The sequence below is a fragment of the Eleginops maclovinus genome, chromosome 1 (genome assembly GCF_036324505.1).
Source record: "Eleginops maclovinus isolate JMC-PN-2008 ecotype Puerto Natales chromosome 1, JC_Emac_rtc_rv5, whole genome shotgun sequence".
NCBI lineage: Eukaryota > Metazoa > Chordata > Actinopteri > Perciformes > Eleginopidae > Eleginops > Eleginops maclovinus.
Genome location: NC_086349.1, coordinates 5,949,160 through 5,972,814, shown reverse-complemented (window position 1 = coordinate 5,972,814; position 23,655 = coordinate 5,949,160). Strand labels below are relative to the sequence as shown.

At 37.6% G+C, this 23,655-nt stretch overlaps 3 protein-coding genes across 5 annotated transcripts in view; all 3 read left to right on the top strand.

Moving 5' to 3' along the window:
- Positions 1 to 8,114, top strand: part of arhgap4b (Rho GTPase activating protein 4b) — a 32,091-nt gene extending 23,977 nt beyond the window's left edge. For both annotated transcript variants that reach the window (XM_063884657.1, XM_063884650.1), the window contains exons 19-24: positions 1,088 to 1,143; positions 1,247 to 1,418; positions 2,507 to 2,599; positions 2,873 to 2,980; positions 3,897 to 3,999; positions 4,937 to 8,114. In XM_063884657.1, the coding sequence (XP_063740727.1) occupies positions 1,088 to 1,143; positions 1,247 to 1,418; positions 2,507 to 2,599; positions 2,873 to 2,980; positions 3,897 to 3,999; positions 4,937 to 5,140 (736 nt within the window). In that variant the 3' untranslated portion in view covers positions 5,141 to 8,114. The remainder of the gene's footprint in view (positions 1 to 1,087; positions 1,144 to 1,246; positions 1,419 to 2,506; positions 2,600 to 2,872; positions 2,981 to 3,896; positions 4,000 to 4,936) is intronic.
- Positions 8,115 to 8,912: 798 nt separating this feature from the next.
- Positions 8,913 to 11,289, top strand: cav4b (caveolin 4b). Of its 2 annotated transcripts, none has more exons than XM_063894384.1 (4): positions 8,913 to 9,090; positions 9,564 to 9,852; positions 10,469 to 10,656; positions 10,948 to 11,289. In XM_063894384.1, exons 2-4 carry the CDS (start codon positions 9,595 to 9,597, stop codon positions 11,129 to 11,131), a joined length of 630 nt encoding a protein of 209 aa, XP_063750454.1. In that variant the 5' UTR covers positions 8,913 to 9,090; positions 9,564 to 9,594; the 3' UTR covers positions 11,132 to 11,289. The 2 variants fall into 2 exon arrangements, with proteins under 2 accessions (XP_063750454.1, XP_063750447.1); XM_063894377.1 differs by having other exon boundaries at positions 8,937 to 9,090; positions 9,593 to 9,852.
- Positions 11,290 to 12,055: 766 nt separating this feature from the next.
- On the top strand, positions 12,056 to 23,636 carry fam50a (family with sequence similarity 50 member A). Its single transcript, XM_063886053.1, has 13 exons — positions 12,056 to 12,322; positions 13,160 to 13,244; positions 13,408 to 13,507; positions 14,842 to 14,966; positions 16,061 to 16,137; positions 16,464 to 16,530; positions 16,704 to 16,765; positions 16,888 to 16,964; positions 18,351 to 18,405; positions 19,075 to 19,123; positions 19,221 to 19,291; positions 20,432 to 20,542; positions 23,379 to 23,636. The coding sequence occupies exons 1-13, from the start codon at positions 12,212 to 12,214 to the stop codon at positions 23,385 to 23,387; spliced, it is 999 nt and encodes a 332-aa protein (XP_063742123.1). The 5' UTR covers positions 12,056 to 12,211; the 3' UTR covers positions 23,388 to 23,636.
- The last annotated feature ends 19 nt before the right edge of the window (positions 23,637 to 23,655 follow it).

Sequence of the window (23,655 nt, the reverse complement as noted above, 5' to 3'; positions counted from 1 at the left end):
TAATGTGGAGTCAGTTGGGATAAAGTGTCAATATTTAATTAGAGCCCCAGAACTGACAAATTGTAGTGAAATTAAGAATGAGTCCTGAATAAATTGAATTAATTAGCAGTCAATATTTATTTTCAAATAAATCAAAAATAAATGCTGTTTAAAGCTTATCATTTTAGCTGTCTATGCTATTTTTTAACATATTAATTCATTTCAGCAACTACCCGCTTTGTAATAAAACGAATAAATTCAGTTTAAAGCTTAGCATTTAAGCTTGCAGGCTAATGTCATTATTAACAAATTAATTTATTCAAGCATCTGATAGTGGCAAAGAAAAAAAAAGTGTTTTTTTACCAAGTTATTGAAGGTTAAAGGGAAAGTATAAATCAAATTATTTCTTATTTCTCCTTGTTTTAACTATCTAACTAGTATTTTATCCTTTGTATAGTTGATATAAATGATTATGTTAAAAATGTTCTGGCTTGAGAACCTTTTGATGATTGTCCAAATGTTGTCACTTTCGGCGACAAATATGGTTGAACAGGGAATGAACAGGGAACCAATCGAACTTAAACATGTGATTAAATTGACTTCCAGTACCTCTGTTTAAACTGAATATCCTCTCCCCAGCCTCCCCCTGGGATCTGTTTCTAATGTTAGAGTTTAAGACTCTGTCTGACTTCCAAGCATGAAGAGCGGCTTGCCCATTAGCCCCCCCTTTCATGGCTCATCCTCTCCGAACAGAATATTATGCCATGCCAAAGGAATTTCTGTGCAGCTGGAAGTTCTTTGTGTGAAAACAGATTAATACTATTAAGCTGATTGCTTACTAAAACTGAACAAGAGCCTCGGGCCTATCGACAGTGTCCATGGCAACCTCCAACACCCTAAAGTCAGGTTTTGGGTAATTGACTAAAATGTTCTGTTTTCTGCATGAATCAGTGATATAATATACTTTGTGAGACTCATTTGTTAAGCAGTATGAAGCTTTATGTGAAATAGGATTATAGAAGTGAGGAGGACTGTGGTATTTCAGATGGTCTGTTTAAAGAGGAACAATGTGTGACCAACGACTTTCCCTTTTTCTGTCTGTCTGCAGCGAACCAATCACAGAAGAGGGAGACGGGGAGACCGAGCATCTGCCAAGTGAAGAAGGTGAGGACTTACCTTAAACACCCACACACATATTTTGGATACACAAACATTTTAATTAGACGGATAAAAGATATACAATTTGTAACTGTGTACATGTGTACAGAATGGGAGGCGTTGGCGATGTTTGACTACGCAGCCAGATCTCCGGCAGAGCTGTCCTTCAAGCAGGGAGAGTTGATCATCCTGCACAGCAAGGCCTCCTGTGATTGGTGGAGAGGCGAAGTGGGAGGGGTTAAGGGTCTCATCCCTCACAAGTACATCAGCGTGTTGGATGGGTGAGTGAGATTTCTACTTCAGAACCATTCAGGTAACAACTGCATCCATAGCCAGAACGATGTTGATTATTATGACAGTAGTGGGTATTGGAATGGATCCTGTAGGCATCTTTCCCAGTTTGAGAAATGTACTTTTTTTCCTCATTGGCATCTTAGGGCTTCCATACTTTACCATACAGTGCCTAATAAACTCAACTGACTTTAGTCTTGGAGGCTTCTACAAAACAGTATTGGTGCTAAGATAAATGTAAATCTTTTGAACCATAAAACTAATATAGATTTTTTCTCTCCTGTGATGACTTAAGAACAGGTGAAAAAAAGTGTTTTGATCTTCTCTTTAAACAGGACAGAATGTTACATAACTCACCAACACACAATAAATTGACCTTTAGTTTAGAGTTCATTGAGAAATAAGAACTTATCTTGAGGAAAACACAATTGATCCTCACAAAAACATTATGCTGACAGCAATTACATTCACATGGGATAACTTTTTTTAAAAGGTTATCCTTGCTAAATATATTCTATTCAAATTTGAGGGCTTGTGTAGAAATGCTACTTGTTTACATTTACATTGAATGAAAAGTCCTTAGCCTCAGACCTCATCACACACACACAGACCCATGGTTTCATAATTTACAAAAGGGTATTGGAACCACTGGTTAACACTCACATTTGTATTGTCTTCTCTTCTGTTTGTAGGTGTTTAAACCACGGTAGTTCTTACAGTAGTTGTATAGACAATGTGCGGGTTGTATAAACAATGTGTGGAATAATGAACAGAAACAGCTTTTGATGTTTTACTTTTGAAATTAAGATAAAATTAATACATGCTTTTAAAAAAGTCACAAAGTGTCTATGTGGGGCTGTTACATAGTATTATATTGTATTGTGAGGGGTTTGTGTTATTTTGTCCTTTTGCTATATATTTCTTTAAAAATGTTCCAAATAAAAACAGTGTTCACATTTGAAATAAACCCTGCTTCTGCCGCCTCCCACACTTTTTGTCACCTTTATTCTTTTTTGAAAAAGTTGTACTTGTGAAATGTATTCTTAATATATCTCTCTCTTTTCTTCTCATCTCTTAGGTTAGAGCGAGGGAAAAGAGAGGAGGGGGGAGGAGGGGGAGGCAGCACTGGAAACCTGACAGCAGAAGATCTACAGACGGAGAACACAACTCGGTACACACACATACATACACACACACACACACACACACACACACACACACACACACACACACACAAATATGTACCAACACATACTTGAAAGCACACATGCAATATTATTTCACAGCAAAAAAACACAATATATGAAGACAGCAAAACACACACACACACACACACACACACACACACTCTTTCACATTATTGCACACTGTTACAAACAGGAACAAACTCTTGCACATGAATGCACGACACACAAAGTTACATAAAGTTTCGCTGTCTCGACAGGATGCGGGTTAACAGCGACAGTGCTTCGTTGCCCGGGAGACAGAGAGGAAGTGAGGGTAGCCCTAATCGAAAGCAGCCAACCTCTCCCGCCACACGACACCTGCCAGTGTAAGACTGACATGACACCTTGTGTGTCACGTTTGATGTGTGTACTTGGGGCTAGACTCATCACTCAAAATACATAGAGGTTTTTCTTATTAAAAGGGATGTATAGGACGTGTTAAAAATGTTTATATGTGGCAATAAATGTTTTTTTAAAGGAAGCTTAATGTAGTCATATGAGAAAAAAAAAGTTTGCCATGTTTTCTAAATAAAAAGAAACATTTTTCAAGGGAAATAAAAGTTCTGCTATAGTAATTAGCAAGATACCCCAAAAGTTATCATTAACGTGAACTCAATTTCCTTGAAGCGAACATGTCCCACCTTAAGTTGAATAGATATGTAAATGGTTTTGGGTTTTATATTTTGGAAGATACTTGTATGGTATCGTTATTAGTTTGTGAACTTTGCCTAAGCGTTTCAGGACTAACAGTTGATAAGACCTATTCTGATTTCCTGGACATTAGGGTATTTTTCACAGGAACAGTTATATCTGAAGTGTTTCCAAATTAACCATTGGTAAGGCCAAATGTGGCTTGCATTGGACTAGGTAAGACTTATTATTTAGCCTAGCCAATTTAATAGGCAATCAATGGAAGTATAAAACAGTCCATAAAATAGTTTTATTTTGAAATTGTGAATCAACACATTCTGATTTTGTGACAAAAGCTAAGTCAACAGAGAAACGCTAACAAAGACATAACCAGATTTATGATTCCACCCATGCTTTCGTCTGTAATAATTTAAGGAAAGTTTGCAAGTGTTTGCATTACATTTTTTACTGTCATTTGGACTGAATCCCTGATCTGATGATATTAATAGTCTCTGTAGTTGGGGAAACATAAAACATGAAACAAGGCTCAGATCAGATTTGGATACTTTGGATATATGTTGCGTCTAATCTGTGTTACCTTTTGTCCTCTAGGTCTCAGGAGCGCAGACACACTTTGGACACTGTGAGACAGGGCGGCTTCAGACCACCAGACAGACCTCCATTTGTTCAGGCTGACAGAACACCGGTGGATAAGGTTTGTAGACAATCCTGAACTGATACATTACACCTGTGCCTATTGTACTTATTAAGAATTCAGTAAACTCAATCCAATTCTGTAAAGTTTTTGATGCCAGAGTGCAGGTTAGAGCATTGCCAAGACACTGGAGCTAGGGTTAGGTTAGGGTCAGGGTCAGAATGAAAAAATCAAGGGTAATAGACATCCAAAAGAAAATGTTTAATAAGTGGTTAATACATTGGATGGATATAACTTATGGCTCTTTCCATAACAGGTCCATCATTTCATGTAACTACCTTGGTAATGAGACTTTCTAACAAAGGATCACTGCACTGTTTCTGTTCTGAGATCTTTGTTTTCTGAAGATTGTCATGTGATCAACACATCATGTGCTTGCACTTTGTATCCAAGGACAACATTTGGTGTTTAAAAGTAAGAGTTTAGGAAGTTAGCATGGCCCTTTTGATATTCATATTGAAACTGTTTTGTAAATGTAGCTAAAGCAATTGTAAAGTACTTCAATATTTGTTTGTTCTTCTAATGCTTTGAAGTCAAGTAGTATGTGGTACTTATCACTAGTTAATGTATTACTTAGTTTACATGCCTGCAAAACGTTTTTAGCCACCATTTAGTTGAGCTAATTTAGCTATCATCAAAGCCACCAGAATCATTGATAAAAACTGTAATTTTACCTCACAGAATACGGGAGAAGGTAGTCTACCTCTACCTCGATTATTTGGTTAATTTGTTTCATTGCGTGACTTTGGTGAATCCAAACTAACTCTATAAAACATTAAAGTCACACAACAACAACACCACAATATGATGATGCACACCTATCTTTCTCCTTCTGGATGTACTTGAACACAGCATCTACGTAGCATTTCAGTGGGATGTTCATTATCTTCCATGTGTCCCTCCCCTGCTGTTTGCCTCTCCTCTTCTGCTCTCTCAGGATATGATCAGCCGTCAGATGAACTCGGTGTTCAAGGAGCTCTTGTCTCGCCAGCCAACCCTGCCACCCTCCACCCTCGCACCCCCTGCTCCCTCATCCTCCACCACCTCGTCCTCTTCCTCCTCTGTTCCTCAAGCTGCCCCCACTGCCAAAAAAGTTGGATTTGGCCTCAGAGGAAGGGCCCTTTTCAGACCGGTGGACTAAAAGAGAGGAGAGGATGAGTGGAATTGTTGATTTGTTGTTTATCGATGATGATTATGCTGATGCCGACCATACATTAGGTGAAGATATTGATTTATTTTTTTGACACGTGTATAATATTTGCCATCTCATAGTGCCACTAGTCTCGGTGCCGTGTAACTGTACGTCCCGTGTGTCTGTTTTAAAGCTGGTTTTGGTAATATAATTTTTTTCGGGTCTGTTTGAGTTCCCCAGGCTTTTATACCTATTGGGGAATCAGGGATGTGACATCACCAGACTGACTTTTGAGAGTGATTAACATGATACTTTAAAAAATATATTTAAGCTGCCCCCTAGTGGCGGCTTTGATGTTTGCTTCATTTAAAAAAAAGAAAACTGATCCGGGGCCGGAGTGCCTTCAAATCTTTTACTCTATTTATTTCACTTGAAAAGAACCTCAAGGTGTTCAATATTAAATGAGACGTTATGAAATAAAATCAAGCACATGTTACAATATGGACAGTTTTGTGAATAACTTGAAGAAATAGTTTAAACTCAACTGCTTATTTTGAGGTGTTTTTCATCATTCATTTGTATAATAACATAACTTAATTTGAGATTATCCATTAAAGTTATGTTTATTTTTAAATGTCCAACAGTCTAGTTTTATTTTTCCAAATGACACTTTGATTTTGTGTCAAGTTTAATTCATGACATTTTTTTGTATTTTATTTATATCACTTCTCATGATAGGAGTGTATTCATCACCCTCCCACTTTTCAACCAATTGCTGCCCCCTGCCTTTTAAAGATCCCATAATGTAAAAAATGTGGGTTTTCATGCTTTTTATGATTTTCTAATAGGTCAGGTGCCATATAAATACTGTGAAGAGTCAACCCATGGAGGAATGCACAGCCCGCTTTTAAAAACTGTGCCTTTAAATGAGCCATCAGCACTTCTGTCAGGTTGTGATGTCACAACTATACACATGAAAAGGTAGATAATGTCAATATAGTGGTGTAACTGTCATTCCCTGGCTGCAATTACAATACAGAGACACAGAAAGCTCGAAAACACTGACAAATCAGAGTAGGCTGGGCCTTTTTTGGGAGAGGGCCTTAAAGAGGGAAAAATCAAGCGTTTTAGGAAATACAAATATATATTTTTTTACATTGTAGATTGTGAACATGTTGAACAAATCCAAAATACAAGTATCAACCTGAAAATAGGGATTATAGTTCTCCTTTAAGATAGCTAACTTGACAACACCACATTTGAGCAGCTAGCAACCTGCTAGCTGCTCAAACACAATGCCAATTTAACTCTAAAACTGTAAAAATAAAAAATAGAGGCCCCTGCTTCAAAATAGAGGCCCCTGCTTCAAAATAGAGGCCCCTGTTTAAATAGATAGAGTAAACAGACAGTCCTTTTGAAAGCTTATAAGACTTTACTTAATGCTATCTCCTAGCCAGCTGACTAGCTAGTGTAGCGTGCAAACATCCTCATCTATAGGAGAGACACCGTTGAAAAGTCAAATGAAATAAATAGTGACATTACTGAAATGACAGATGCACAGAGCAGTATTAGGGCCAGGCATAGGGGCAACATCAAGAGGGTGTAGACTATTTTTAAATTTTTGTTTAGAGGAAATTGTCAAAATGTTAAGAGTGATGTCATGGTAAGGTATATTTTCTAACCATAATGAAGTTCCAAGTTTATTTTCAACATGTCAACATCATTCTTTTGATTTTTGCATTATTTAAAAATGTTTTACATTACTCTTAATATTTTAACATTACTATTAACTTTTTTATGAAATGGTATTCTGACTTTATTCTGGGATGGTATTTTAGCTTTTTTCGACCCATTTGAACTTTTTCCCAGACATTTCAACTTTATTCTCAACGTTCAACTTTTTCTTGATATCTTGCCATTATCCTGAACAATTTTGACATAATTCTAACATTTTAACATTATTCCTAAAATATATTTTTAACTTTAATCTCCCCATTCCCTTACGCCTGGCCATAAAACTCTACCGCATCACTGATGAAGAAATACCACGTTATTATAATGAAACAAGTTTTATGAATTTATCAATCATTATTTCCCAAATGATTGTTTTATTGATAATTGTTAGAGACATTTTTCTTGTGTGAATGTTTTATTTCATCATTATTTATCTATTTATTCATTTAATATTGAACATTTTGGGGCCCCAAAGATGTTGGAAAGAATTTAGACGGTATGGTCCGTCATACTTTAGAGCAGCATGCAGCGTAAGCACACACACACACACACACACACACACACACACACACACACACACACACACACACACACACACACACACACACACACACACACACACACACACACACACACACACACACACACACACACACACACACACATTCCCCTTCATATGTGATAAATGGCCTGAAAGGCAGGCTAAAACTCAGGGCTTCTGCAGAGTTAGAGCCAAGCTAACTCAGGTTTGGCTTCAATGGAATAAGTTAGAATTTTTCACCCAGGGCTGTGGTTGTCTTGCTATTCAACTGGAAACTGTGCCCTAGCCTCAAGAGCCAAAATGGTCCCAATATCGGAGTGACTTCCTCTGGTTTAAACTGTGAATGCAATGGCTACATTTTGGAGCCACAATCGAACTCTATCTCTCATTCATCCACACGTTGGCCCCCCTTTGACTATCCAACACCATCTATAGGTCGTCTATAGGTTTTAGGTTTTTAAAGTGCAAGCATAAAATGACTCCAAAAGCATTTGAAATGTTCTTACGTCATGGCATCTCCCCTCTGTTGTGTTTCAGTATTGGAAACATAAAAGGAGAATCCTTTTAGGATTGATTCTGCCTCTATGATTAAAACAACCTGTTATTCTGGATCACTGTTTGATGATGTCACAAAATGTATTGTGTCCAAATGTATATGTGGTATTAAAAAAAAATAACCCAATAAAGTGATGAATGATTATGAATGAAGAGTTGTCAGTGTATTTTAATTGTGTTTCATGGGGGGGATCTACAGGGAGCCATGTGGGATCAGCTTCCCCATACATAGAATTATCCCCATATATTTCTAGCATCCAAAACTGTACCACCATTGTTAAAACACGTTATCAGCTTATTTATTTGCCATTATCAGTTGTTATCATCCCCATTATAATTCTTCTGTCGGATGATGCGAGACTATGAAACAGTCAAAACGTTTATCTCGGTATCTCAGAATGATCATGGTTTTCCAAACAATACATGATATAATGCAACAAACACAACAAAGTATCTTGTGTACATTTAATTAAAAAAGCAAAGAACCTACCAGCGACCTTACACTTTTAATCCCAAAAATGTTTTTAAATATGATGCTGAAATTAAAAACACAAAGGATATAAAGATAGGAAAGTAACAGAATTGAAATATATATATTTAAAGTATATTTTCTGCTGTTGTTTAACAATATTAGGTATACAAGTAAAGGTATATCATAGTTATAAATAAGTACATGTTATTTCTCACCTCGTTGCATGTGTGCATGTGTCCGTGTGTGTGTGTTCGTGTGTGTGTGTGTGTGTGTGTTTGTGTGTGTGGGTGTGTGTGTGTGTGTGTGTGTGTGTGTGTGTGATTGTTTCAATTTTTGTGTAGCGATGTCCCCTCAAGTGCTGTAACATGATCTTTCAGGCCCATCCGCTCCTCTTCCTAAAATAACCCCTTCTCACAGCCATCCAACTCACACACAAGCAATAAGAGGCACTGTACCAAATTAGCACTTCTGGTGTCTGTCTGTGTGTGAGTTCTCATAAGCCAACTCAGCTCTGAGGGACATTGTGATTAAGCGACTGAACTGATCTCATTGACATTTCAGATTAGCACTCTCTGCAGGGCTCCCCTGCCTTCTTATCTCCTTCCTCTGCAAGGGTCTCTGTCACTGATACAGGATTAAGATAGCCCTTTACGTAAGGTAAGTCAGACATGATTCATCATTTCTACTGTTGCTGTCCTGGTTGTGGAACTGCTGCCATTATATCTCAACAAGGATATGATTTGCAACTAGAATCTTGTTTATCAATCCCAATGGGTTACAAGTCTTTAAATCTACTTGCATGAATTATTGATTCGTAACAAAAAGAGTTAATAAACTGCAAGACTTTTCATCATATTTTTTAGATAATATGACGCTTTTATTTTTACTCTATGCATTTCATTTTTTAAATGTCGTTTTAAAATGGCCAGCTGCTATTTACAGATTTTGGTAAGGCTTCTTTTTTGGGGGCTAGCAGGTGCGAGTGCCAGTGATCAGCTTGCTGTTACATGCTACATGCCTTAAATGAAATGTGCTGCAGGGGTGTATCTTATGTGTGTGCTGTCTGGCCATTGATTTACAGTACAAATGTGTGTACTTTAGTGTAATATCAGAATCTATCTTCTTGCAAGTGAAAACCAGTGTATCCTTCGCCCTTCAGTGATGATGATGATGATGATGGTGAGTGATGACTGTCTGGTGGAGTGTAAGATCGATGATGATAGTGATGAGTATGATGACAGAGAAGAAGTACAGATAACCACACCTCCTCCTCCTCCTGAGTTTGCATCCAAAGTCCCGACACCAGCGCCAAAACCTGCGACCCCATCCACAGGCCCTGCTACGCCAACACCCACCCATACGCCATCACCCACCCTTCCTGTCAACAGGGACCCTCATGGCATCAACCAGCACCTTAAGGTTCATTCTGTCATCCTCTTCTGCTGCTATTACTTATGGTGTACCCCAAGGTTCCCTTTTAGGTCCTATTTTGTTTGGATTATTTGTGATTACACTGGAGTCTCTTTTTAGAACAGCTCTTATTTTCGCATTGTTTATGACAGGTGTCAGCAACTGAACAAAGAAAATATGATCGTCATCCACATCTAAGTTATCTTCAAGATAAGATAAAGGTCCTAACCTGATTCCATACACTATAAATAGGCAATTTTTCTTGGGGCTCTACTCAAAAATGAAAGTAAACAAGCAAATAAGCAAGAAATGCTGTTCTTAATGAATTTTCTTTCAGTATGTAAACCTTTCAGAATTAGTTATACTGTGATACTCATTTGTTCCAACAGCAACTTGGAAAAAATATCCGGGCAACACTTTTTTAAAAACTGTTAAACAGATGAATAATTAATCATTTAGGAACCTGTTCTTAGGTTGTAAAAATAGGAGAGAACATTTTTAGATTGGCAATTCCTATAATCTATTTCTGCTTTTATGTGTTCACATCTACTGTAACTGAATACAGTTTTACTTGTTCTATAAACAAACTGCCTTGAATTAACTTTTTTTCTCATCTCATCTATAGGTAGAGGTCAGTGACGTACTGGCCGAGCCCGCCACACCTCATAGCATTGATAGAGTGTGGCTTCACAGCGTGGTTGGCTTCGAGAAGGCTCGTATCTGGACGTACTGCATCCTCTCCTCGCTGTTTGCTGTTCCTTTAGCTTTTCTTTGTGGGATCTTTCTGGCCCTTCTCGCCTGTCTACATGTCTGGTATGTGGATGCAATAAAAATGCTTCCTCATAAAGTTGTGCACATTAGTCACGTGCTCACACATTCTTGAATTACAGTAAATGCAGAACATTCACTACAATTACACATTACTGCAAAACCAGTGATTCCTACTGCTTTGGCTTGTGATTTATGAGTCTAACTGCAGTTTCATATATCTATAGGTTATGAGAAGGCCTGCAATCAATTATTATGTTTTATATCAAATCCCAATATAGAGAGAAAGTTTTTCAGACCCATTGTTTAAATAATTCTCTTCCTCTCTCTCTTTAGGTTTGTGGTGCCTTGCATACAGCTGAGCAACACCTTCCTTCCCTGCCTGCGGTCTTTATGTATGTGTGGTGTAAATGTTTTCATCACTCCCTTCTGTACATCTCTTGCTCTCTGCTGCAGCCAAATTGCTGTTACACTGTCGAACAAGGACTACCATCAAATGAGAAACAAAGAGACCGCCTGAATGAGAGAAAAAGCGAGTGTTATTGAGTGACTGAGTGAGTAAGAGAGAGAATGATTATTTTATAAAAATTTGCATGTGTCTTTTTTTTAGTTTTTTAATTGGCATGGTTCTGCAACATTGACATTGTAATGTTGTTTGATATGTTTTCTACATGTAAAGCCAGTTCATAAACATTTTTGTTATTATTTTGAAAATGTTTTTGATTTAATTGTGCCAAGCAATCAATAAAACAAAAGTCAGAAATTCCATTAGCGTATTTGTTATTGATTTACGTAATAGTCTTTGTGAATGGATTTAACAGATGTTTGCACAGTTGATTCTAGAATAAAGTTGACACAATTAATGAAATGCGTCTTTTGGGATTGAATGTTTTTATATATTATACTAATTTATAAGGGTTTATCTTCACTGATCTTCAAACAATTACCAGAAAACAAACAATGTAGCTGTTCTTTTGTTTTAGGATTTGCTATGTTGTGACTTGCTTTTCCTCATTTTTAAAAAACATTTTATAGACCAACTTTCATAAGTTAATCACAAAGAAACTCCATTTCCTTATCTTTAACGTACACATGAATACAAATGTTTAGGTGTGTTTATTTAACTTTAAGTTATTAACTAAGGGACAGTTGTGAGAGAAATAACCGTTTAAAAAAGGGGTAGTTTGTTATTTGTTACCTTATATGAATATAACACAATTAATTTAATACTTTTACAAAAATAACTTCACATCACATTTTGGTTTGAAGTGATTGCAAACATCTATTGTTCATTGTTTAACATTTTTAATGATGGGTTGTTAACTCCAACCATAACCTTTTTTCAGCCTTTGATACGACGTTGCTTTCTGAATGTAGTAATTCCGAGCTCTCCTGGATAACCTGAAGGCATCGTTTATAGTCTCCCCTTTCTACCCGGCATGCAGTTCGTCGTCGCCATTTTTCTTGTTGTGTTGTGCTGCTGGGAGTTCTATCTTCGTAGCTCTGTATAAAATCAGTCTATTTCAGAATTGAACTTACCTTTTTGTTGATTGTGGAGTAAATAATCTCATTAAAACGCGTCTAGAGAAGGAAGAGCAACATGGCGCAGTACAAAGGAGCCGCCAGTGAGGCCGGCAGAGCCATGCAGCTGATGAAAAAACGAGAAAAAGAAAGATCACAGCTCGAGCAGCTAAAGCAGAAGATAGCAGAGGTGAGTAGCTTTTACACTAAATTATGAGGTGTTTTAATGTTTTACTCCAAACTGACTAAAATTATTATCAAAAATAATTATCGTTCGCCGTTATTGTACCTTACGTGAGAGCCCTAAATGCCAGCGAAGTCGGGGGTCAGTGAAAGCGTCGCAGTTAGTGTTTGTACTATAAAGCTTTATTGGCATATGCACAGTAGCTAAAGTGTAGATATAGCAATGGAAGTTTTAGGTCCCAGGCTCCTCCAACAATGCAACATCGATGTATATAAGACACAACACAATAAAACAAGTTTTAAAAATCAATGACAAAAAGTGCAAGGAGAAAAAAGAGTAGAAATAAAATAATTCAAGATTATGTTGCCAGGCCAACGTGTAAATAATGCAGAAGTAAACTATATACATGTCAAACCAAATAGAGCAAGCTAAATGTTGCAAGTTAAGTAACTGCAGTTTTTATAAAATGATATTATTAATAGGAGTTCTTTCCTTTTATAGCAGTTAAAGAAAAATTATAATGCAACAAAATTGTTCTAAAAATAGAAGAATGTGATTAACATAAATAGCTCTTTAATGTTTGTTTTTGTTGTATTTTCTATAATACATGTCCATACTGTTTATTTCTGTGTTTTTTATAACTATCTGTTCCTATTACGTTATTGTGAATATCTGAAAGCCATGTTGTTGTGCATATAAAAACACATTTAAAAATAAATCTACGTAGCATTTAGCTAGTTATGTGTCATGAAATAAAACATTCTATAATATTATAATCTTACTATTAATGCTTGAAACCATGGCAGGGCTTTCTCACCAGTTTGTCTTGTCTGTTTCCTACAGGACAACATGGTGAAGTCTAACATCGATAAGAAGTTCTCCGCTCACTATGATGCTGTGGAGGCAGAGCTCAAGTCCAGCACAGTCGGTAAGACTCTTAGTGTTTACACATTAAATACTTCCTTTGAAGGAGCATTTGGCTCAAAAGAAATATGGGGAAAGGAAACCAATAATGCAGCATCATTGCACTGTGGCTTGTGGTTCTATATAGCCCTTTGATTGTTGTTTGACTTTTTTCCTTTTTTGATCAGGTCTGGTGACACTGAATGACATGAAGGCCAAGCAGGAGGCGCTGGTGAAGGAGAGAGAGAAGCAGCTGGCAAAGAAGGAGCAGTCCAAGGAGCTCATGCTGTGAGTCATCACTATTAGTGCCTGATCGTGATGTAGTTCTTCTAAATCTTAACATTAGCTTTTTAATTCTGGCTATTGCGTTATGTCATCTAAATCATAAAGTGGTGTTATATTGTGGAGATAATCCTGTTGAACAAAACGTGTATGTACCATCATCGTGTGTTTGACAAAGATATTATTATGTTAAATTCCAAAATCCTGTAGTTTTAAAGGTCTCCTATTATGCAAAATGCACTTTTTGATGTCTTTTATACATAAGTATGTGTCCCCGGTGTGTAAGGACACTCCTCCTTACCCACATCTCTAAAAACGGTGTACAAACGAGCTGATCCAGATTTGATTCGGTTATGACATCATAACCGAAATGTGGGTTGGCTTTACATTGAACTCCCAAACTATCGTCCCCCATATACAGTTGTGAGCTGAATCCCCTCTGCAGCTCCTCTGTGTGTCTGTGTGTTCAGCAGGATGTCTGCAGGAGGGACTTAGAGTTGATGTCAATATAATAAATATAATGTCTCTGTTCTAGTGGTAAACACTGAGAAGTGCTTCAGAAATAATGCAGGATGTGGTTTGGAACATATCATGGGGTTTAATCACGGCAGCGTTTAACTGAGTTTCTCCTTTAGAAACCTCCCTCTTCAGAGAGAGAGTTGCATGACGCTCCAAAGAGGCGTGGTCAGCTTCAGCTCAGCTCAAATTTAAAGCGACAGTCACAGAATCAGCACTTCAGGAACAGGGCAGAAATAGAGGGGTACGAGGCATGCTACAATGGGGGATCTGTTTGGTATTTTAAGCAAAACAATTCACAGACATGATTTGTATAGATATTGCCCTACAATATATTGTTCAAATATAGCAGAATAGGAGACCTTTAAGCCAAGGGAGCCCATGTGAAGTTCTCGGCGGTGTGCAATAACTCTTTAAAACAGTAGTGTGCTGTCAACTAGTGATTATACGTGTGTGCAGAAACTGCTTGGAACACGATTATTTTTATATTTCTTGTGCCTTTTTAAATATTAAATGAAGGTTTATTTTAGGGGTTTGTGCTCCTAAGTAGCTATTGTCCTGAAGCCCAAAACCTGCCGTCCAACCCGACCTGTCCCAACAAGCAAGGCGTACCCCCAGCTGCTAACTGTAACAGTAATAGCTTTGTTTTTTTCTGGGCACCTGTTCAATTTGGCAACTATAAGACAGCTGTCAATGCACGAAGATGCATACTGTATTTATTAAATCACATTTAAGTCAGGCGGGGAAAGGTGATGTGTGTAATCATGGCTGTCGGTCATTCCCGTCTTCCTTTGTTTATATCGCTGTTATTTTTTTGTTTGCAGCAAGCTGGAGAAGCAGAAAGAGAAGAAGAGGAAGGAGGAACAGAAGAGGAAAATCGCCAGTTTATCGTTTAATCCGGACGAAGGAGAAGGAGAAGAAGAGGAGGAAGAAGAGGAGGAAGAGGATGGTGTGTATTAACTATATGAATGTTGAAGCCACAGCAGAAAAGAGCCCAACTCACATCCTCAACATCCATATGTAAAATCTAAATGAATTTTGCACAAATTTCCCCGTGGCTTGCAGTTGATTTTATCGCGTCATTCAAACTGACTGTTTACGCGCCCGGGCTCAATTGTTTAGTTTCTTTCTGCACTCAATTACGGAAGATATTACAACTATTGCTGCTTTGTACCTTCTGTGGAAGTCCTACAAAAGTATCATCAAACGCTGTGGTGTCTGAGTTCATAATATCATTCAGCTTGGCACACAGTTTGGAGAATTTCATCGTCTTATCCAGGCAATTCCTCACTTATCTTACTCCCAGCCAGCTCTTGTTTGTTTCTGTCCAGGTAGATATATGACATTCGTGAGGTCCGGAGCGAAGTCAAGTCTATCTGCGTCTTTACATTGACATCTAATCGCGACACGCCAAACGCATTAGGTCCGATGTGAACACACCATTAGAGCCACCAACATCAAACTGTTTTCCAGAAAGCAAAAACAAAAAGGAATCTTTGTCTAATGGCAGTAGAAAAGGAGTCTATATCCATCAGATTTTCGCAGAATAAAAACACTGCATATAAGCGCTTTCTAGTAAAAAAAGACTTTGAGAAAATAAAAATACCAGACCATCAATGCATATATAAAACATTGGGGGTCAAATCAAACAAAGTAACATGTCGTTGCTGCATCACATCCGCATCTCAAATACATTTATTATATAAATATAGAAGTTTACGTTGAGGTTTGATGATTTATTTATTGTTATTACAGCATATAGAGTACATTTACTTACTTTCTTTTTTTTTGTTGCTTGCAAAGTAAGAAGTTTTAAATATTTAGCTTTCTTGCTGAATTAATTTAGGAGATTAACACCACTCCATTCTAATGCTAAATAACAGGCTACAACTAGGAGACAGTTAGCATAGCATTGCTACTCTGTGGCACATAACCCAAAAAATATCAGCCTATCAGTTTTATATTTAGTTTTTTGTACTAATGAAGAGATTTAACATGGTTACTAAAAAGTTTGTCTAATGAATATTTGACTATGTCTTATAGATTTTCCAACAAAGAAGAAGAAGCTGGGGAAAAATCCAGACGTGGACACCAGCTTCCTTCCTGATCGAGACAGAGAGGTGAGGGGAATATAAAACACCAATCATTCTTCTTATTTCTTTTTTCTTTACTGTGTTGTGACATTTTTATAATTCTGGTAAATATTTGAGGGAGGAATCATATTGAAGATTGAACTGTAAAGGCCAGTGGAACTTAAAGTTCAGCTTAACCTTGCAGCATGAAGAAATAGACACAAACCCAAGCAGCACTGAGGAGAAGTTAATGTGATTACAAGGCATTTTATATAGATATCTGCCTTTTTTAACAAACAAACAGACTTCCGAATAATTGTAGTTTAAATTTTTCATGGATAAACTTTAACATTTTCCCTGTCTCTTGTGCTCAGGAGGAGGAGAATCGTCTCAGAGAGGAACTGCGGCAGGAGTGGGAGCTCAAACAGGAGAAGATCAAGAGTGAGTATCTGAGTTGCTGCACACACAAACATCCCTGTTTAGCTCAGTTGTGTAGCTCAACTCTAATTACAAGCACACAGTCTGTCCACAATGACCTTGTTGAAATCCCTGTTTTACTTACGAACACACACTTCCTCTCAATCCAAAATAATGGTGTGTATTTTTGTCTTCAGGTGAGGAAATCGAGATCACATTCAGCTACTGGGACGGCTCAGGGCATCGTAAGACTGTCAAGGTAAAACACCATGAGCTTATATTACTTTCCTAAAGCTACATATCTATTGATTATGTGGGTCAAACAATACTTTTACAAAGTGTTTACTCTCTCCATTGTTTCCTTCTGTATTTGGCCCACAGATGAAGAAGGGGAATACCATCCAGAACTTCCTGCAGAGGGCCCTGGAGGTCCTCAGAAAGGATTTCAGTGAGCTCAGGTGAGCTGTTGAAGACAGCATACACCATCACTATTGATGAATGAATAGTAGTAGTTAGGGTTGTAACGGTTCACAAACATTACGGTTCGGTACGTAGCTCTGTTTTTAGGTCACGGTTCGGTACGTAGCTCTGTTTTTAGGTCACGGTTCGGTACGTAGCTCTGTTTTTAGGTCACGGTTCGGTACGTTTTCGGTACAGCAGAAAAAAATTATCACAAAACACAACATATTTTTGGGGTTTTTAATTATTATTAAACTGTGAATATTCTCTCAAATAAATACTAAGTATAATAAAATAAACATTAAGGTGCAGCATTTTGAAAATGAACTGTACTGTCCTGTTCACATCAGCAGCTTGACATTCGGACTCGTTGGCAGCTTGTACATTCATTGTATTTTCATATTTCTTTTCAGAAAACTAACTTGTCCACTTGTTTCCTGGCCTCTCCAACTTCCATTCTGACACTACCTCCTTCAGTACCTCTGCCAGATGTATGCTTGTGTGCTGGTCGTAAATGGGGGGGGGGTTGCAGGATGTGGCTCTGCATGTTCCGGTGGCAGTCGGGTGTAATGTAGTGCACCGTTACTGTTAAATAACTCTCTGTCATGCCAGCTCGCTAATCCAGTACTGAGTGACCCGACAGACAACAAAGAATAAATGTATTCATAACTAGCTGGTTTTGTTGGAGAGGTAGATAGAATAGCTACATGTGTATGGTCTAATTTGAAGTGTGTGTTTTGCTCCGCTCACCGGTCCGTACCGCGGCGGAGCTGCAGGTGATCGGGCGGAGCTGCGTGTTCTCCGTCAGCGGCTGCTGATCCTGATCACTGATCTCTCTCTCTCGTCAGTTTATATTACACTCGCGTTTATGTCCATATCGATCAGATCTAGCTGGTGATAGCTAATGGTATGAGTGCCTGCTTATCAAAGGACACCTAAACAATAAGCGTTGCTTGGCAACGGGGTATAGCGGCAAATTATAGCGGCGCTGATTAGCAGCAGAGTGCGAGTTGACAGGTGCTTGTCATCTTCCCTTTACAAGCTTCAAAAATGTATATATTGTGTGAATTTGGCAATAAAAGTTTCATATTCTGAAAGCCAATACTTTGTTTATTTAAAATCAGGAATCAGGAAGAGGTTGACTAATCACAACAGGGCCGTCCAGCTAACCAATCAGAGCAGACTGGGCTCTGGTTTCAGACAGAGGGTGAAAAGAGGTGCTGCAGTAATGGCAGTATGAGAAAAATAAAGACCTTTTTGAACATTAAAGCATGGAGACATGTCACAGTAGAGACACTACATACCAGAATGACCCTGGAAATGAGCACGATAGGGCCTTTAAATGTTTAAATTCCTCATTACTGAACTGATTTTCCTGTGCACAGGTCTGCTGGAGTAGAGCAGCTCATGTACATCAAAGAGGATCTGATCATACCACATGTAAGTGCACACACACACACACACATCACACACACACACACCAATAAAAACTGTTGAACGGTTGCCTGACTTTGTTTTTGATTTGATTCGTTTCTCTCCATTTAATTTAAGTAGAAGTGTCTGGACAGAGTTTTGATTCATGAATGTTTCCTGTAACACTCCAGGCGTTTCTCAAGCCTGTTCAGCCATACTCTTTGGCTATGGCCGGCCTCTTCTGCTTTCTAAAGGATGAAAAGATAAAGATCTCGATTATTTTCTATTTTGTGATCTGACAAGGCGATTGTATGGCTGAGTGATTTACAAAAACATCACATTTCACAATATTTCTGATGAAATACCTCAATATTGAATGCACTTCATGTCATTGAACTGACGCTTAGAGTGACTCGCACACAGGAAAATACCGTATGAACCCCTGCCAGAGCAATTTGCCTAAGGACACAGCTGCCAACTGTTTCTGTTACCTTAGATATTGTATTTCTTGAGAACTAGTAAAAAAAAAAACAGAATAAATAAACCTTATAATGTAATAGCTTTCAATCTGTGCAATATACACCAATGCCACCTTAAAAAATATCTTATAGAGTCTAGAGAAAGTCTGAAAATATTTAACTGTGTCCGGCAGGTGTGGCACTTTTCTCCTCTTTGATTGTTCTCATCTGTTTTCAGCACCACAGTTTCTACGACTTCATTGTGACCAAAGCCAGAGGCAAATCTGGTGAGTGAACCACAGCTTTCAGCTTTGTTTTTACCCGTCATATTTTGAAATAGTTGTGTTTACTGCCTTTGGACTCAGTGTATCTGTGTTCCCCCAGGTCCTCTGTTCAGCTTCGACGTCCATGACGATATCCGTCTGGTGAATGACGCCACCGTTGAGAAAGATGAGGTGAGGATTTCTTTAAAAAAAAAAAAAAAAGCACAGTGAGAGGGAATGAACAGAATTCTTTAGTTGATCTGAACCAGTGCCGAAACTGAAATCCTGAGACAGTTTGTCTGTCGTTTTAGAAGGAATTAATATCATGCATAACTTAAAAATATTTCCAATTCTGGAGTCAATACATTTGTCCGTTTTCAGAATCAGCTTTTTCTTTATTATCCAAGACATATTTCAATGTAATTCTTTGCTAAAGTGATTTGTGCTATCCATATTTAAGTTATAGATGCTGATTTAAATTCTAAGAGTTTTGCAACAAAAAAATACACTTGATGATATTTTGCTACATTTGTATCAGTCTAACATCAGCGGAAGACTATAAATAAAGCTGACACTAGAACTTTGCACATGCAAATAATTATAAAAATAATAACAACACTTTTATCTGCCATAATAAAGTGCTTTACAATAGAGAAAGTAGACACAAAATAACTCAAATAAATTGCAAAATGAATGGAAAACAAATGGAGAATAAGGTTTAAATCAAGTGTTAATAATGCTGAACCTCATTTACTTTCCACTCCTTCCACTCAACTGTACATATTCTTTTTTACTCTGTAATGCTGTTTATTTTAATTTAATTTTGACATTTGTTTATTTCTAATTATGTGCAATGCCTTGTTTTGTTTTATGCTGCTACAACGCATACATTTCCAAGTTAGGGGTTAATAAAGTACCTGTTATATTATCTTAAGATGGAAAATCAAACCAATAAAGCTAAAAGTATTCAAATCAGTGCGCAGACATGCAGCATGCACAAGCAGCTATTAAATAAATAAAAATCGGGGTTTTCCATCTTGAGTCATCACTGCCTTGCAGCACATTTTAAACTTTATTGTGAGGAACTGACAGCTTCTGAGCGTCTTCCTAGAAAACATTAAACGGGATCTCGCATGAATCGAGCATCCAACTGTATTTCATCATGCCTCTGCTGGCAAAACAGACTTTGAATCAGAATTCCCATAATTGATGTTTTCCTAGTGATCAGTTCATGCTTACATCTCAGAGTAAGTGTGCAGGCATCCTTGGATTGTTATTTGAGTGTGCATTTTTTGCAAAGTTAGACCCCTTTCTGTTGTTTTCTCTTTAAAGTCTCACGCTGGTAAAGTGGTGCTGAGGAGCTGGTATGAGAAGAACAAACACATCTTCCCCGCGAGTCGCTGGGAGCCATACGATCCTGAGAAGAAATGGGACAAATATACGGTGAGGGACCAATCAGGTTCTATCTAATCTTTATCTTCTATCAGTGTTGGGAGGGTTACTTTAAAGAGGCCCTATTATGCTTTTGGGGGTTTTCCCTTTCCTGTAGTGTGTTGTATAAGTTTGTGTGCATGTAAATGCACACAAAGCAAAGGATACAAATTTCCTGCAGAGGTAGTTTCTCTCCCTCCCGCGCTTCTATTGGGTAGCAATCCAACAATTTGTAGGTGATTTGTAGTCTTTAAGCAGCTGGCCAATCACAACAGAGCTGGCCAGCTTACCGATCTTTGCAGGCTGGGAAAAAAAGAAGAAATATCAAACAGATGTTTTTTACTAAAGTGTATTATGTAAGAGAACAGAACCCCGTAACCTCAGAAAAGATGAAACCAAGATATTTAGTATGTCAAACCTGCCTTTCATCAAGCCTATTCAGGCAGCAGCCGACACAGCAACAGTGAAACACATGAGCACTTACTACAGTTTAAAAAAGCAGAACTACCATCTGAGCTGACGCTTTAGTTTAATACTCACACACACTATTTTATGAACATTTATTTATTTGTTTATTCCACACATGGCAGTTATTTTTTTATGTACACTTAACACACATTTTATAGCACATGGTGGAAAGGAGCAGGGAGAAGAACATCTTATTTTACCTACCCCTTCTTAAAGTAAAATAACCAAAAAATGAAAGGACGATCATGAAAAAGAAAAGATGAATATAAAAACATTTTCTTTCAGGCACAGTTGCTTACAAATATCTACGGAAACACAAAACCAGAACACAATCAAAAGTCTACTTCATATTGTCTGATTTCTTTTTCTTTTTACATTTTCTTAAACTGAAACATGTTAATACAGTCCTTTTTAAATCGTTTTTCAATTCCACCTTTTTTACGCCAACTACAGAGACATGCGTTTGCTTTAAAGTAGTACGTGCAAACTGATGCTTAAAATTCCATTTTCTCCTTTGATACTCATCCTGTGAGATTAAAACACATTGATATTTTCTGGTAGTATTCTTGTTTTTTGCTTTATCCATAACTATAGCCGTCTGTTACTCTCACACACACTATTTTATGAACATAGGTTCACCTACTGAATAAAAAAAGAACAAAGGAACCAAAGAAAGTGAAAGCCATAAAGCAGATTCAGGCAGTAGCTGTATAGATTCACACTTGAAGTATTAGCCTACAGAACAGAACAGTGAACAGAGAAGAAATACAATCTGATCCTTTTACTACAAACACTATATGATCTTTTACATTTTCAGTAATCCTGCAAGTAATCCCCAATGTATTGGAAAGTAACTGTAATCAGATTACCTTTTGTTCAGCTCTATTCAGTGTTTTTCTCTATTGAACATCTTGTATTAAGTTTTAGTCAGGATCTACATTTTGTTGGTGTTAAATTCGCACTATAAATAAATGCCACACATTCTCAGAAATCCCTTTTTTCACAAATGTGTTTACACAAGGCTCTTTAATAAAAGTGTGGACCTTGGTAACGTCACAAAAGCTTATTGTGTTGTTTACAGCTACGCCCTATTAAATCAACACTCATAACCTTTGTTTACGCTCTAAAGAAACGACTAATCCGTGTGTGCGGTAGATTACCTCACTGAAAATACTGAAGCTCTTTGAAGAAAACCTCCCCAAAGCGGAGAAACTTTGCCTACATTTTCTTGCATCGGCACGCTCTGGAATACCACTGGTTAACCCGGTTACCCGGCATAGGCTCAGAGTCGTGTAAGGACACAGTGGATCGGTTCAGAGTATTTACAGGAGAGGGTTAAGGGCGGAAAGAGGAAGTCAATTCAGGTTTTACTCCAGCTCCAACATGACAATTATATGTCAATTGATCATCTTGTTGACATGGAATGTTTAATCAAACGTCTTGGCATAGCTCTGAGGTGAACAATGGAGCCGAAAAGAAGAAGAAGAAGCAGTCTGGACAAACTGCAGTTCATTTGAATTAAAACTGTCAGAAGCTGAAACAACCCCCCCTCCATTGGACTCCTTTCTTTACTTATGTAACACAGTGACACACTACGTCACACTTGCATTTCTTACACATTGTACATGATAGGCTACATCGCTAGCTGGTTGACCAATCAGAACAGAGCCGGCCAGGTAACCAATCAGAGCAGACTGGGCTCTGGTTTCAGACAGAGGGTGAAAAGATGTTGCAGCACAGGCAGTATGAGGAAAATAAAGAGCTTTTGATATGTAGCAGTAAAGATACAAATTTGAACCTGAAAATTAGCATTAAAAGTCCTCTTTCAACTCTTTTTTTATTCAATCTAAATCCTGTTGTGTGCCTCCTTTTGTGACTGACAAGCAGGAGTAACACTTGGATTAAATCTAAATATTTTGTTAGATAAAAACATTTTCTGAATTTGCATTTATGGATTTCATTTATATTTTTCTATCCCTAAATGTCCACTTTTGCTCATCACAAAGCTCAGGAGTTTTTGGAAATGTTTGGATCACATGAGCTGGATACAATACTTTGAAGCCGCCACTGGAATCTCACTCTACAAATAGTAGGAGAACTTCGGAGCTTCATTTGAAAACCTCTGATAGCCTTAAGTGTAATATAATATGGTGCTATGGTGGTAATTTGAGCGATAATGCATGTGTTTGTGTATAAATGGCTGGCACAGGATTTAGTGAGATGTTTGTTTTTACAAATGAGATCAAGAATGAATCTAAAACAGGCAGACTCTGATATACAAACAGTCCGTTTGTGGTAAAATATTCCTTTAATCAAAGTTTGATTATTTGTTCAGATGGTGTGTTTCATCCTGTGTATTGTGCTTGTTTTTGTTCTTCAGATCCGGTGAAACAGCTGTCCTCTCCACTCTCTGGAATCCTTCATGCAGATTTTTCTTTTTGTTACTTTTCATGTTATTTTACTCATTTAATCAATGCTTTATCCAGATGTGATAAACTATTGATTCATAACTTGACTTTGAAATACTAGATTTTCCCACATGTATTTGAATTGCAAATGTTTCCTGTGAAAACATTCATGTGTGTATAGCTCATTAACATGATAATAAACAGCCTGGGTATGACTCAGTTTAATGAAACTCTCATTCCTTCGAGTGT